Source organism: Neodiprion fabricii, chromosome 2, assembly GCF_021155785.1.
Source record: "Neodiprion fabricii isolate iyNeoFabr1 chromosome 2, iyNeoFabr1.1, whole genome shotgun sequence".
Taxonomy (NCBI): domain Eukaryota; kingdom Metazoa; phylum Arthropoda; class Insecta; order Hymenoptera; family Diprionidae; genus Neodiprion; species Neodiprion fabricii.
This window is the reverse complement of record NC_060240.1, coordinates 33053267-33067658: the sequence shown is the minus strand read 5'-3', so window position 1 is coordinate 33067658 and position 14392 is coordinate 33053267. Positions and strand designations below refer to the sequence as shown.

The 14392-nt window shown below is 41.3% G+C and overlaps 3 protein-coding genes across 6 annotated transcripts in view; 2 read left to right on the top strand and 1 right to left on the bottom strand.

Annotated features, from left to right (window-relative positions):
* Positions 1-2985: 2985 nt before the first annotated feature.
* LOC124175436 (neuroligin-4, X-linked-like) overlaps positions 2986-14392 on the bottom strand; it is a 30203-nt gene continuing 18796 nt past the window's right edge. For 3 of the 4 annotated variants that reach the window (XM_046555688.1, XM_046555690.1, XM_046555689.1), the window contains exons 3-12: positions 8782-8913; positions 8367-8687; positions 7953-8250; positions 7324-7476; positions 7022-7222; positions 5828-6020; positions 5265-5709; positions 4879-5152; positions 4565-4711; positions 2986-4476 (exon numbers count right to left, since the gene is read on the bottom strand). In XM_046555688.1, coding sequence (XP_046411644.1) covers positions 3815-4476; positions 4565-4711; positions 4879-5152; positions 5265-5709; positions 5828-6020; positions 7022-7222; positions 7324-7476; positions 7953-8250; positions 8367-8561 — 2568 coding nt within the window. In that variant the 5' untranslated portion in view covers positions 8562-8687; positions 8782-8913 and the 3' untranslated portion in view covers positions 2986-3814. Of the gene's footprint in view, positions 4477-4564; positions 4712-4878; positions 5153-5264; positions 5710-5827; positions 6021-7021; positions 7223-7323; positions 7477-7952; positions 8251-8366; positions 8688-8781; positions 8914-9013; positions 9037-14392 lie in introns of those variants that run through there. The other variant, XM_046555692.1, reaches the window with a different exon arrangement.
* LOC124175448 (calcium and integrin-binding protein 1-like) overlaps positions 8178-14392 on the top strand; it is a 46711-nt gene continuing 40496 nt past the window's right edge. Inside the window, exon 1 of the mRNA XM_046555714.1 lies at positions 8178-8276. The gene's annotated coding sequence lies outside the window, so the exon portion shown is untranslated. The remainder of the gene's footprint in view (positions 8277-14392) is intronic.
* On the top strand, positions 9915-13812 carry LOC124175445 (AP-1 complex subunit mu-1). The gene is made up of 2 exons (XM_046555712.1): positions 9915-10067; positions 11057-13812. Exon 2 carries the CDS (start codon positions 11080-11082, stop codon positions 12346-12348), a length of 1269 nt encoding a protein of 422 aa, XP_046411668.1. The 5' UTR covers positions 9915-10067; positions 11057-11079; the 3' UTR covers positions 12349-13812.

The following is a 14392-nucleotide window of genomic DNA, read 5'->3' as shown; positions in this document are numbered from 1 at the left end:
TATTACTTTCAACGAGTTCGGAGTTTGGCCTAAGTATTACCAGTTTCAAACTCGACGTCGGTGCGTGACGATACCGCGATTTTAATTAACTCGACTGAACTCGCGAAAGCTACGCTTTGATCACATTATCAACACAAAATATTGGACATAAGCTGACTGTGAGTTTAAATATCAACAACATTCTAATTCTCTATTCAAATACGAAACAATACATGAACAATTTTTATGGTACGTCGCATAGCAGTTACAATCAATATTAGATGCAGTTGTAACATCCACTCATAATTTTGAATAAAATTCTTGAAATTTTAGTATTAATCAATATCTGTTTCATCAAAGTGACATCTGGTGATGTGGACATCGCTCTGATCTCTGCAGCAAATTGTAAATGTAAACATAACTGACAACCCTGGTAAACATTCCGCTGGACGCAGAGAGAGATACGCAAAGAAATTGTGTCAAAAACAATATGGAGACAGACACAGAATCAGTTTTCTATCTGTTTCTTTACGGTTTTTGCAACATTTTCTGTATGTTTCTATCCGCGTCTAACGAAATTGTTACTAGGGAAACAATCGAGGGTCGAGACGCCATACTGTCACTTGTTGCTCAGATTCTGAATCCAGCCGCGGCGGGTTATCTTCTTTTTAATGTTGAAAAATATAGCAATCTGCAATACAATGGTGAACCTTTTTCAAAGTTTTCATCCCACCTGTGTAGCGGATGTCAAGGTAGATTAATCTGTAACGCAAAGTTGCAATATGTTTGCAGAACTGCTGTGAGTAATTTTAAACGGATATCAACACGAAATTATCATAGGTTCCGACTGATGCGCGGTTGTAACGATAATTTATTCATGGATTGATATGTATGGGTACAACTGTTTTTATACTGATTATAAAACGTGGATTTCCTATTCCAAATTGTAGCAAAATGTACTTTCACGCGCAAAGAATTCACTGAATATGTTGAGAGCTGTATACTAATAATAATAACTGAATATAAGCTTATAAGGAGGTTCTAGTCATTCTAGTGGTACAAGAATAAAAATTTCAAATTTGTTGAAATTTTGTATATTGATTAAGCTTGATCTCCTGAATGCTGTTTCTGAAGTTTCACAGCGATTCACAACTTCAGAGCCGAGTGCTTGTAAACTAAAATTACCAGTTTCTCGATTCGATCAACATTGCATCTTATGGAGATTGGCAACCTTCCAAAAGTTTTGGTCTTCTGACGAGATAATAAAAAATTAAACTCGAGCAAAACTCACAATATTTTTTAAGGAAGGGTTGAGTCAATGATATGTGTAAAAATTTGGGAATAAAAATACTTTTTAAATGAGACATTGATAATTTTATTTCGAAAAAAGAGATTTGGCAACGTCGCACATATGGATAGCTTGGTTGATGTTAAGTTAGCGTCACCATCACTGAATTACAATAAATTTCAGTGGTCAACTGGTCACCATATCCTTTTAGTTCTTCGGATAATCCATACAGCGTTGCCAAATCTCAACGGATAATACGTGTGTAAAGTGAGTAAAACATTCAAATTTTATTCCAGTTGATTTGACTGGTGCACTTCCTGTAGAACCTCCAACGACGGTGAAACATCTCGCAGTAATTACATATCCCGTGCAGAGATCATTGCGACGCAGCATGGGTAGGTTGCATGATTTTTAAACTGCTATTTGGTTGTCCAGGTTTTCGACTTGGTGACTTTTGACTTTCAGGACTAATGTTTCGTAGTTCTGGCTGTTAAGGTCCTCCACCTGGTGGACCTTGACCTCCATGACAAGCGGTCCATAGTTCTGGCTGTCCAGGTCCTTGACCTGATGACTTTTGACCTTCCGGACTAATTTTCAAGTTTACAAGTTTGATTATTGAAAACGTCATGTTTTGTACTATCAAATCAATATGCATGCTTCAGATAACATTTTGAATCGGATAAAAAACCGAACGATCAGGATCAACAAATTGTAATTGATGAGTGGTTGGCATAGTATACATAGGAACAACGTCGTTCAATTAGAGCTAAAATTACTGTGCGTCGTGTATCAAATCTGTTAGCACTTAGCTGATTCTGTCTATAATTTGTAAATGTACAATTAATTGTAAATGAAAAAGAATGGTTCAAGACTATTTTGATTGACGATTGCCGAGTCAACGGTATGCATTTTACAAGTCAGCGATGGCGACACTACTGGTATCGTTCGTGAAAAATCCTATTACCAACGTCAGTTTTCACAAGACATTTCGGGCGCAATTTGACGTAGCAAATACCAACTTGGTATCAGGCGAACATATTGATTCAAGAGCCTGTAGTCACAGACTTCGCTTTAGATCAAGATGGTTGCGCTTACGGTCACTAAAAAACAGCCATCCAACGGCCAATAAAGGTTACTGTAACAAGGCGGGTGGGGCTTTCCCTCATCTGCGTCACATACCCATGCATTCTTACATTCGCATTACCGTCCGTCGCTATATTCGTCTTTGATCCGACTACCTCTTGGCGCTATATCTTGTGGCTCTTGGCCTGACATATTTACCTGATATTGAGTCGTGGTAACTTACGTGCCCGTAAAAGCGCCCAACAGTTTGAGATTCCGGTTCTTCTTTAACAAACGGGCATTATCTTTGACGTTAAACTCAAGAATCTGATTCGTTACCGTTAGCGACTTCTTAACGAATTATTCATGGGGAGAGCATGAGATGATTCGAGATCTCGGTATATTTATGAACATGACTGTTGCTACTTGTTGCGTTAAATCTCGAACGATTTAACCGATATACTTATTTTGGAAAAGTAAACATGGTGTGATTGCAAAAAAAAAAAGTTAGTTCTGACCACTTCGTAGACTAAATAAGTTATAACTGGTATACGTAAGCCGCCAAAGGCTAGGATGACATTCTTGTAGAACTTTTCTGCAAATACTTGGAATGAACATATTTTATGTGTATAAAGTCATATTGCACATAATTATAAATTGGTATTTATTAATTACAATATTGCCGTATGAACTACCGTGAAATTTACAAATCGAATGATATTTTATTCCAGTCGTATGCATAGGTACAATTTTTTTAAATTCAATTTTGACGAGCGATTCGTGTGTAATTCATAATACACGTCGGCTCGACTAAATACATGAAGTGCCGAGCTATGATGCCAACTCTGGTTTCACAATCTTTTGTAATAGTTTCATTATACTTCGAAGTACAGATACATATTTGGGTGATACGTATACAATACGCAGTTTCCCCGACCAATGGTGATAATTTTCCAGATACAGTAGAATAAACGCTACGCTTCTAAATTACAGCAATATCAACCGTATTATTTTAGAATAAATTTAACGGAGTTACGCTTTATAGTTTATATATCGCGTACAGCTCATGATCAATATGGCTTTGAACTGGGAGGGAAAAGACTATTATACACTTTTCTTTCGCATAAATATCATATATAATCACGTATGATTTCGGTGTCTATTATTAACAAATATGTGACATCTCAAGTCTGTCACGAAACAGACAATTTTTTTTTATCATCTTAACTGCTTGCTCTAAAGAGTCTAAATCCGTTTTATACACTGTATAATTCACTTTGAAGTCTGTAGTCTGTAACACTCGCGAAAAATTCCGTTCCCCATGGATATAATACAACCCAGTGCTAACGGGTTTTCACGCAAATTTTCCCGCGTAGGCGTGCAGGGGTGCAGGAAACGAAGCCTCTGTTAAAATCGTGATTCCACAAAAGTAACACGTTTTACGGAACAGCTGGAGTTGCCCTCCGCGGAGGGCAACCCCTAATGCTATACAGATATCTCTTGAATCTGAACTCTTTTCTTAATGCCGGTAGTGGTCAAAGAGCTGGTCGTCCTCGTGGGTGGTTTAGGTGGCACAGGATCCTTCTGGGGATGAGTTCCATGCTCCTTAACGATCTTCACGTTTTTTCTGAGACTTTCGTCCCGAAGAAGCCGCTGCTCTGGCATAGTAGACGAGGGTGGCGGGGGACTGGAGCGTGCCAGGGTTGTGTACGAGGGTGGAGGCTCCTCGGACCTTGTGTCCTCGTTTGAGTCGCGCGAGGAGGGCCGCGTCGTCATCGGTACCGACTCTTGATGGCCGTTCGGGGTGCACTCGCTAGCCGCTCTTTTTTTCTCTCTATCTCTCTGATAGTAAATACCAGCAAATATCATCATGTTCAGTATCAAAAGGATGCATCCAACCCCGACGGTTATCGCCAGGGCAGTTGTTGTGCTGTAGTAGTGGCGAGACGCCAGTCTCTGGAGAAGCTCCGTCTCGTCGTGTCTCTCTCTGACTCTCTCCTCGCCGTCTATTACGCCACTAGACGGTGACCCGATCTCGGAGGTCGCGTCTTCGCCAATGGTTGAGCTGCACTCGGTCGTCGACAGAGACGTCGTCACCGTGTTGCCGGGAAGAAGTATCGGTGTGTGCCACTCGTCGCGCACTGGTCCTGATATAAATTTAACGTCGTCGTATTAGTTTTCGAGTTTAGACTTTATTTGCACGGCAAATAATATTTACTGAAATATTATACGCACCCGCGTAGAGGTGGTCTCCTCTCTCGCGGAAATGATGATGCCGCATTGTCACGTCGTCATCTCCAGGTTGGTGTAACTGTGGTATCAGGTTTAGCCAGACCGCCATTTTATGTCCCCGATAGTGGCTCTTCATTTTCGGTTTGAGAGCTGATAAAATTATGATTTTTTTTTCAACGTGTAACATATTTTCGACTTGATTCTATTTATACAATTGTATACATCTAATCAGTAATCATAGACCGCAAATGAACGATGGAGTAACGGTGGGAGAGAAGAATCATAATTGATAATGGATTAGCGCGGTTCACTTTTACCTATCGTAAGATACTGTTGCGATCCGGTTTCGTACTGCTCCCATGTCAGACCTCGAAACCTGGTCTTCTCTTTGACCGTTCCATAATCTACGGAGTCGACGTTTCGCGGTTCGTTGGGGTTTCCGGTTTTGGCAAAGTTTGAAAAAAATGTAAGAACAGCCTCGGCGACGCCCTGATCCTGGCGGCTGTAGTTCTGGGGGAAAAAGGTACCTCCGGATACGAGTGGGAGTCCAAAAACGTAGGGTATATCCTCGCCCCTCACGCTTCCCAGTCGCTGGAAAAAATTAATATTATAAAATGTTTCGTATACACTTTTGGTACAATCTACTTATATGGCTTTCAGCATCGACGCAATGTTATTATCCAGATCCTGTGGTTTATCTTGCCTGCAGGTAATCGCTGTCTTTCGTCTGATAGTTGAAATGGTAGAAAAAAGTCTTGGCACCCCTCCTCGCGTGATAAAACGCAACCCTCATCAGCGGAGCCACGGTGTGACCGTCACTCAGTGCCTCCATCGTCGAGTCTCGTATGTTAATTGGGTGTAGGACAGGCTTGTCCCAGTCCGTATACTCGTTCCTCACAGCCGAGAATATCTCGTTCAAGTGGTAGACGTACGCGTTGCGGACGAACGTTCGGAGCACTCGGTTTCTCTGCTCCTCCTCGAAGCCATACTGAATATCGTTCGCGTTGAAGTCGAGGTAACTCTCGGCCGTCGTAACGCCGAGAATCAGTGGTATCGTCACAAAACTACCGCTGTCTCTCTCCATGTCGTGGCTTGGGTCAGGACTGTTCACGTCGATCGGTAATCCTGGACCAATCCGCGGCATGAACCTAGCATAAAACCGAAAATATTTTTAAACAACGAATAGCACCATTTCAACTCAATTAATTCTTCCGGAACCCGTTCACATGATGAGAATGAGTGGCATGTAGCTACTAATTATTATACCTTGTTTCGGGTAGTTCTACTTCCATTAGATTTTGTAAGGGAACTTCGCGAAGGCAATCGGCGATGTCGGCTTCGGTTTCAACTGCACATTCGAATTGTTCCCCGACTTTCACCCTCAAATCGTCCGGCTCGTGTACTGCTGCCCAGGGGCTTAGGGCGGAACCGCTGAGAAGAACCAGCCGATGAAACAAATCTGTAAAACGAGCGATTACACATGACATATTTTTAAAATTGAACTTATGTTCCATATTTCTGATGTTAAAAATTAATCTCACGTTAAAGAGTTCTGTGGTTCTTGTTACAATTAATTACACCATGTACACTAATTTAGGCGCTTGACGGGGTATCTATTCACAATCGAAGTTAGATTTAGAGTCGTGTAAAATTTCTAATAGCATGATGAAGCGAACGATACAAGTGTATTCTTTCGTTCACGTTAACTATTTTATTTGAAAACCAGTTGAAGCAGCTTTTGTGCAAAGATCCGGTTGTGAGTTACGCGATTCAAAAACCTGTAGGATAGTAACGAATAGGACCGTAAAACAAAGCAGATTCCGCCCAAGATGGAATCAAGAGAAAGCTGAACGGGTCCGCCGGAAGAGTACCGGAAGTACTCGTGGTACACCGGAGAGCAGTCGGGAGTTATAAGCTGTTTGCCGTAATTCTTTACAGCCGGATGTACGGGAAATGGGTGTGTACCTATATATTACTCGGTGAATAACTGGACATCCACCCGTCTGTCGCCTCGTTGTAAAGGATCCTTACATATTTGTATTCGTGGAAAAATAAGTAGAATTGGACCTTCAAAACAAATGAAAAATTTTACTAGACGCAGCTGACTCCGTTACAGCAAAAATTGTGCAAGCATGGCGTGTCAAATCGTTCGGTCAAAAGTTGAGAGAGTTTGTTGAATGATCGAAAAAGTTATAGGTTTGCTACAATATGAAAAAGTTTATCGATACTTGTATTAACTTTTTTCTGTATAAGTCCAACAAATTGTTGATCTTTTTATAAGCTCCAAGTTTAAATGTACGTTTTACTCCATTATACTTCCGTATTTAATTGAAAGTCTCTAAATCTCTTTAAATAGTTCATATTGTGTACGGCATAACGTGCGCGAGCATTTCTAATTATTATAAACCCAACAGTTTCCCAGAGATAACCCGCGTTATTGGAGCAATTTGCGTTTTATACCTTTGCCGTAGGGCGCCAGAAGTAGGAGATTGGCGAGAGCCGCCCCAGTGTCGTGTCCAACTAGGGTGATCCTGGTCGGGTCGCCGCCAAAGGCGCCGATGTTATCGCGCACCCATCGGAGCCCCATAGCAATGTCCTTGAGGGCAAGATTACCTCCGGAACCGTCCGTTGTGTCTGGACCAGGACGAGTCCTTAGGAATCCTGAAAACATGGGAAATATTTGCACCATGCACAAAAGACTAAGCTCGACAGCAAAAGCCTCTATTATATATCATAACCCCATCGTCAAGTGCAAAATGTACCTAATATACCAAGCCGGTAGTTCAGTGTTACGACGATCACGTGACCAGCACTTGCCAATACCGAGCCGTCGTAGGGATTTCCGGAACCCCATTCAAAGCTCTCACCGTGTACGTAAACGATCACTGCGTAGGGTGCCTCGAGTCCTCGGGAACCTGATATGTGTCAGACGATACGGCACATTATTTATTTTCAATTTTTGGTATACGATCAGGCCGAGGTGAAATTCAAATAGGAATTTTCAAATAACGCACGTGAAAGTTTTCACGGAATTATCTGAACTCACTCACAAATCTTCATATTATCTTTTCGCAAATTGTTATAGCTTCATCAAAGCAAATATTTTGTAATCCATACTATTCTACTATAACATAAGTATATATTATTCACAATCTATTTTCGGACTTATTAAAATCGTAGGCAAAAAGTATTGAAAGACATACACTGAATCAGTTTTCATGTGTGACGCAGTTACTGTGGTTAATTTTCATACTGCACGTACGTATTGTTACAGTATATGTTGTAGCGAAGTTCGGTCTTTATACGTGCGACGTGAAGCATATTATGTAGCAATTATTTAATTAATCAACCTAATTACAACGTAGAATGCAATTTATGTGTATATTCTTACCGCTTCCAGGTATGTAGAGATTCAAGAAGAGGCAATCCTCGCTTTGATTCCCGAGCAGCGGAAGAAGGCGTTTCAGCTGGAGAAATCTTCCCCGTGGCATCGTCCCTAGAGCAATTGTCCGATTGGTTACGTCCGGGTAGTTTTGAGGACAAACTAAGCCAAAGGTATCCGCGAGTTTAACACCCGCCCAAGTCAGCGGAGGCCTCGGCGATCTGAAACGGAGTTTTTCTACGGGGGGTGCCGCGTATGGAATGCCGCGGAAGACTTCGACCGGGTCCAGGTGCCGACCGTTAGGTTCCTGAAAAATCCCCCCCAACCGTCTATGTAAGTACAATTAATTGATGCCAGAATGGCTGGTTCGCAATTTGAATTCCTGCGGGATGGAGATTATTATTTATCGCACTGGGGACGAACCTGCAGGATTCCCCTTATCTGTCCGCTTTTGGTCTCAACGATTCGGGAGGCGTACCGAGTCGGGGACTGAGAGCTGCTCGAGGCAATGAATGTTATCGAGGCGAATATTATGAGGTGATTTAAAACGTTGAGGAAGGTTGCTTTCAGTACCGAAGCCAGCAGCACCTCGGCCGCCGGCTGGCATCGCAGTGGCATTGCAGCATTTGTCAGCAACCACCATCCCGTAAACACCAATCAATTATTCAACCTGGCCCCAGAAGCCCCGAGCTGTAGTCTTATGTAGAAACATTTCACGCTCGTTACTCTGACTCGCGACTTGGACTACAACATATAAATTAACATGTCCATTTTGTTTCTTCCCGTTCCAAGTCTTACGGTATATAATTAATTTATCAACATGAGCGGTGAGGCTTACCTCTTATATATTGCAGCAAGAAACGTGCTGAGAGAGGTTTTAGTGCTTCGACGTCATTGAGTGAAATTAGTCTAGAAACATGTTGAATAAGTTACCATTTTGCGGCAGACGTTTCGCGTGTCTGGAGGGCATCTGGAACAGAAAGTGGTATATGGATGAAGTTTATTCCGAAGGATATTGTACGCGATAAAGTAATCGGAAACGTTCGGAAGTTGTGGAAGATGCAACTAACGTAATTCGTTGTGGCAACTCTTGTGCCGAGGAAACTTTACGATACCGTGGTTATACGTATATATATATATACAGGTCGAGTCATCGATCTTCGAACTTTCCGATTATATTTAAAGTCACATTAGCAAAATTAAACATCGCGGCTACGTGTACGTGATTCTATACGTATGTACGATGACCTATATTAATAACGCGAGAGAAACAAGAAGCTTTGATCATTTTCCCAAACCTTCACTGGTTTCTTTTCAATATACAATTTATCCAAATACATACGTAACGAAGCGCTATACGTATGCATATGCATGTATAATACGTATAAGGATTGGCTATGAACTCAACAATAAAGTTTATGACATAAGCTTCAAAGCAAAGATCCAACCATGAGCTAGAACGACGTGAACGTATAACTATTCTATTGTGGCGCAGAGTATCGTATAAGATGGGTTGGAAGGGTGCCCGAAAATTGTTTGAGAAAACAGATGTATGTGGGTGAAATTTCTGCAACAATGCGCAACGTTGGCGCTTTGTTAGCCATTTTATGGCTAGCTATTTCACACGATGAACGGGGCGACGGAGAGCGGGCCGTAATATTGGCAGTTTTATCGAATCCCGGGAGAATAAAAAACGATTGAAACGGTCTTTCCATTATTCTCAACCGCGATATATCAGCGGTAATATTTTCTCGGGATCCTATTTTCACTCGCAAAGTCAGCCGGCCAATAAATACCCGAACGATTCTTTCGAATATTCATACGCGTTACTGATATTCGCAGATTGTGTAATTTGACGATTCGAACGCGTTCGAATTTTGAACGGTTGGTACCACTGTCAGGATCGATAGCTCGCCTGCGACACGTAACGTTGGTACGCCTGCGCTCGCCGCGAGTCAGACACGTCGATAGCTTCGCACCGGTCCACAGTGGCAGGTGGAATGGTGACGAGCAAGTGCTCGTGTTCTGTCTTTACTTGAGAAATAAACACTTTATTCGTATAACGGCGACATATCGGGACGGGATCGCCTCTGAGAGATTCGTCACAGACATTCAATTCTCGAGGTAATAACATTTTTCATACCCTATTCCAATTCCTCTGGTGAAATTTACCTTTTGGAACAAACCGTGTCGTCTTGACAGTTTTCGGCCTCGTCTCTCTATCCTTACGGAATTCGGTTGTCGCTCACCGCGCGTTTGTTTTCCATGAAAAAGTGTCACTTACGTTATTTGGATGGTTTTCTTCACGCCTGTGAAGTAGTTTTTACCGTTTCAATAGGAAATGATGAACTTAACCTTCAAATTTTCACGGGCGTTGGGAATTTTTTCAAATTCTCACTGTAGTCACTTTTTTCTTTAACTCATTATTTGAGTTACTTTTTTTGGTCTGACACTGTTCAAGTATGCTGAAACTTTGTTTGATTTACAATTGTTGCGAGTCAGATTCCGATTTTCTAGCTGGATTATTCATTCAGTGTTCTTTATCCGAAGAGTTCGATATGATTTTATCACATGTAAAACTTGAAATGTTGAATGTAATTTTATAAAACTTTAATTCAAGAAATTTACTGATTTTGTTCCAAATTTTGCACTGAATGAGTTAAATTGATACGAACAATTTGAAGGAACGGATTATTCAAAGTTCCGTACTTGAAGTGTTTGCTATGTTGTGTGACGGCAAAGCTGTAACAACAATCTACAAAGAATCTGTCACGTCTGGTCAGACTGATCTACACTATTTAATATAATAATTTCATGAATTTATTTGAAAAAATTGGTAAAGCAGTGAAAAGTTCAAACTGTGTAAAATTATCTCTTTAAATTGAGCTTATCTTATTTAACAAGTGGACTGATATCCGACACGTTGAATAATGTTTCACGAAAGAACATGTACATATTGTAAACAGACATCGTGAGTATTACATAAAGGCTCTTTTTTCTTCAATTGTATTAAAGATGCAGTTACTATCATGACTCATTCATTAGTCATTTTGCCCATTTCTACGTGTCGAGCTACCTGCTATCAGTGCTGAGTGTTGCTTATTGAATTCCAGGTGTATAAGATAAAATCATCACCATGTCGACCTCCGCCATCTACATTCTAGACGTGAAGGGAAAGGTGCTGATATCGAGAAACTACCGTGGCGACATTGAAACTGGGGTCATTGAGAAGTTCATGCCTCTGGTGATGGAGAGAGAAGAGGAGTGCAATCTCACGCCGATTATCCAAACCCCTGAGTGCACTTACTCGTATATAAAGTACAACAATCTGTACATTGTATCTACGACAAGAAAGAACGCTAACATCTCACTTGTATTTGTATTTCTCCACAAAGTGGTCCAAGTGATGCAGGAGTATTTCAAAGAGCTCGAGGAAGAGAGCATTAGAGACAACTTCGTTGTAATTTACGAGCTCCTTGACGAGCTTTTGGACTTTGGCTACCCCCAGACGACGGACAGTAAAATTCTGCAGGAGTACATAACTCAGGAGGGCCACAAGCTTGAGATACAGCCGAGAATACCTATGGCGGTAACCAACGCCGTATCTTGGAGGTCCGAAGGCATTAAGTATCGCAAAAATGAGGTTTTCCTCGATGTCATAGAGTCGGTAAATCTCTTGGCTAACGCAAACGGGAATGTTTTGAGTAGCGAGATAGTCGGGGCGATTAAAATGCGAGTTTACCTATCTGGGATGCCTGAACTGCGTCTGGGACTAAACGACAAGGTTTTGTTCGAGTCGACAGGTCGTGGAAAGTCCAAGTCCGTTGAGCTGGAGGATGTCAAGTTCCATCAGTGCGTCAGGCTTTCGAGATTCGAGAACGACAGGACCATTTCGTTCATACCTCCCGACGGAGAGTTTGAGTTGATGTCGTACCGGCTCAATACCCACGTCAAGCCACTTATTTGGATCGAGTCTGTAATAGAGCGTCACGCTCACAGCCGAGTTGAATACATGATCAAGGCTCGCTCGCAATTCAAGAGAAGATCGACTGCCAACAATGTGGAGATAGTTATTCCAGTGCCAAACGATGCCGATTCGCCAAAATTCAAGACTACCATAGGCAGCGTGAAATATTCTCCGGAACAGAGCGCGATCACGTGGTCTATCAAATCATTCCCTGGTGGAAAGGAGTACCTAATGAGGGCGCATTTTGGGCTGCCCTCTGTCGTCGGAGAAGATGTCGAAGGCAAGCCACCGATCCAGGTCAAATTTGAGATTCCATACTTCACCACTTCTGGTATTCAAGTCAGATATTTGAAAATCATTGAAAAGAGTGGGTACCAGGCTCTACCTTGGGTGAGATACATAACACAGAACGGAGACTATCAATTGAGAACTAATTGATTGCAAACCTGGGAGGTAGAAGCCACAAGTATTCCACTTGCACTCCTGATCAAAGGAGGAAAAGTTGGGGACGAAAACTAATTGTATATAATTCGTAAAGCACTGTTTCTCGCTGAGATAATTAGTCGGCTAATTACCCTCCGGGAAGTTAAATACATATATAGTATTAAAGTTGATCAGAGTGACAAAGAAAAAAAACTCTTTAAACTTCTGATCTACTCTGAGCTTTGCTTTCAATTCAAGCTACTAAAAGTCAGCGTTGATATTGTTGTATTCCAAACTTATAGTGAAAATAAAATGCCCTATATAAATATAATAATAATAATAATATTAACAATGAAACACGGATGTAATAAATTTTTATCTAAATAAATGAGTAGCGACCAGTAAACGTCGACTCGTATACATGCATAAATTTGCGTTAATAGAATAGAAATTTTTTGCCCCCAAATAATCCGTGGCCAATAAATCGCCGGTGGCGAGAGTTATCAAACGAGCCGTATCTTTTTCACCTCGAATTAAGATACCGAGTTTATGGCACTGTTGTACGTATGTACGTAGCTGAAAGATACCAACGTTCGCGCAGAGAGCGTAGCGGCGGTCGCGCGAGCGAATGAAGAACAAAAAATGCTAAACAAAGGTAAAAATGTAGAATCACACTGGACCTTTTTTATCGGCATTACGAGACTCGCATCGTACTAAATGGCCCTGGTATGGAAATTTCACCAACGTACATAAATGCATAATAATGTTATTATATCGTCGGTGGGAAAAACGCGTGGGTTCGCATTCTACGTGTGTCCGTACACAATTACATAAGTTACATGTAGGTGAGAAACGTGCAAGATTAAGGCCGTCAGTTAAGCTTAGCTAATTACTTTATAGGAAATATAAATTCAGTCACGTTCTGTAACCCTCCACCCTCCCGAACCGGGAAAACGCAATTTTCATAACTCTCGGCTAAAAATGTGTTTACCGTTAAAATTTTGTTTTCATGCATTATTGACGTTATTATAAATGTTTGAAGTAATATAATACAATTTTATTGTTATAGCGTAAAAATATTGACAGTGAGATAAATATATTTTCTCTCTAGATTTTCTTGGACTATTACAAATAAGTCTGACATTGATTTCGAAGTTAAACGACGAAGGAAAATGAAGATGAGTTTGAGTCAGTATTGAGAAAACGAATAAACGTTCTAATGTCAAACTTTTTAAAACTTATTGCTCGCGATATTAAAAAATGTATTATAATACGCTGTTTAATTTCAAGTTAGAAATATATCTTCATCGAATTGTTTTGCGACTAATTGGTTCGGTTCTCCGAAGGACTCCAATGGGAGAAGTGCCGTACTTGAAAGTATCAGCTATTATATGAGAAAAAGTTACCGGCGTTTAAAATGAATGTAAAAGTTCTTCGGCTGCCTCTGTAATATCAATAAAAGCAGAAGATTAAGCAGTATTCTTAGAGAGTCAATTTGACCTGCTACGGCAGCAGATTCTAATCAGCGCGACCAGTCCCAAAAGAATATATTTCGGTGCAGGCTATTTAGATGGTCGTAATGCGTGCCATAAACATATCGAACATCGTGTGGGGGACGCTTCGGGATTACGCGATTCGTTCTGGTTACCGGGAGATGAAAGTGACGTTTTCAATAGAGGGTAAAGGGCCCTGAAGGCTCGATAAAGAATCCGCGCGAGTTCAATTTTCTTTCGCCGAGATGTGCGGTAAATTCTTCTTCATCCATCCTCTAACCCCCCTCCCCCCTGTTCTTTTTACTTCCTTTTTCATCTTTTCCCTTCATTTTCCTTCTCTTCTCTCGATTTCGGATGTATTACGAGTCCAGATTTGTGATCGGCAACAACGGGTAGAGTATATTCCCGCTTTGAAATGATCGATAAGACTTCCGCCGGTTATTTCTTCGGAATCACCCCTTGCAGTATATGTGTACGCAATACCCACCCGCCATCGCCGATCGGTGAGGTAATACTTGATACTTGTAGAGGAATTCCTGGACCGCCGGGAAAGCCCCAGTCTCCCT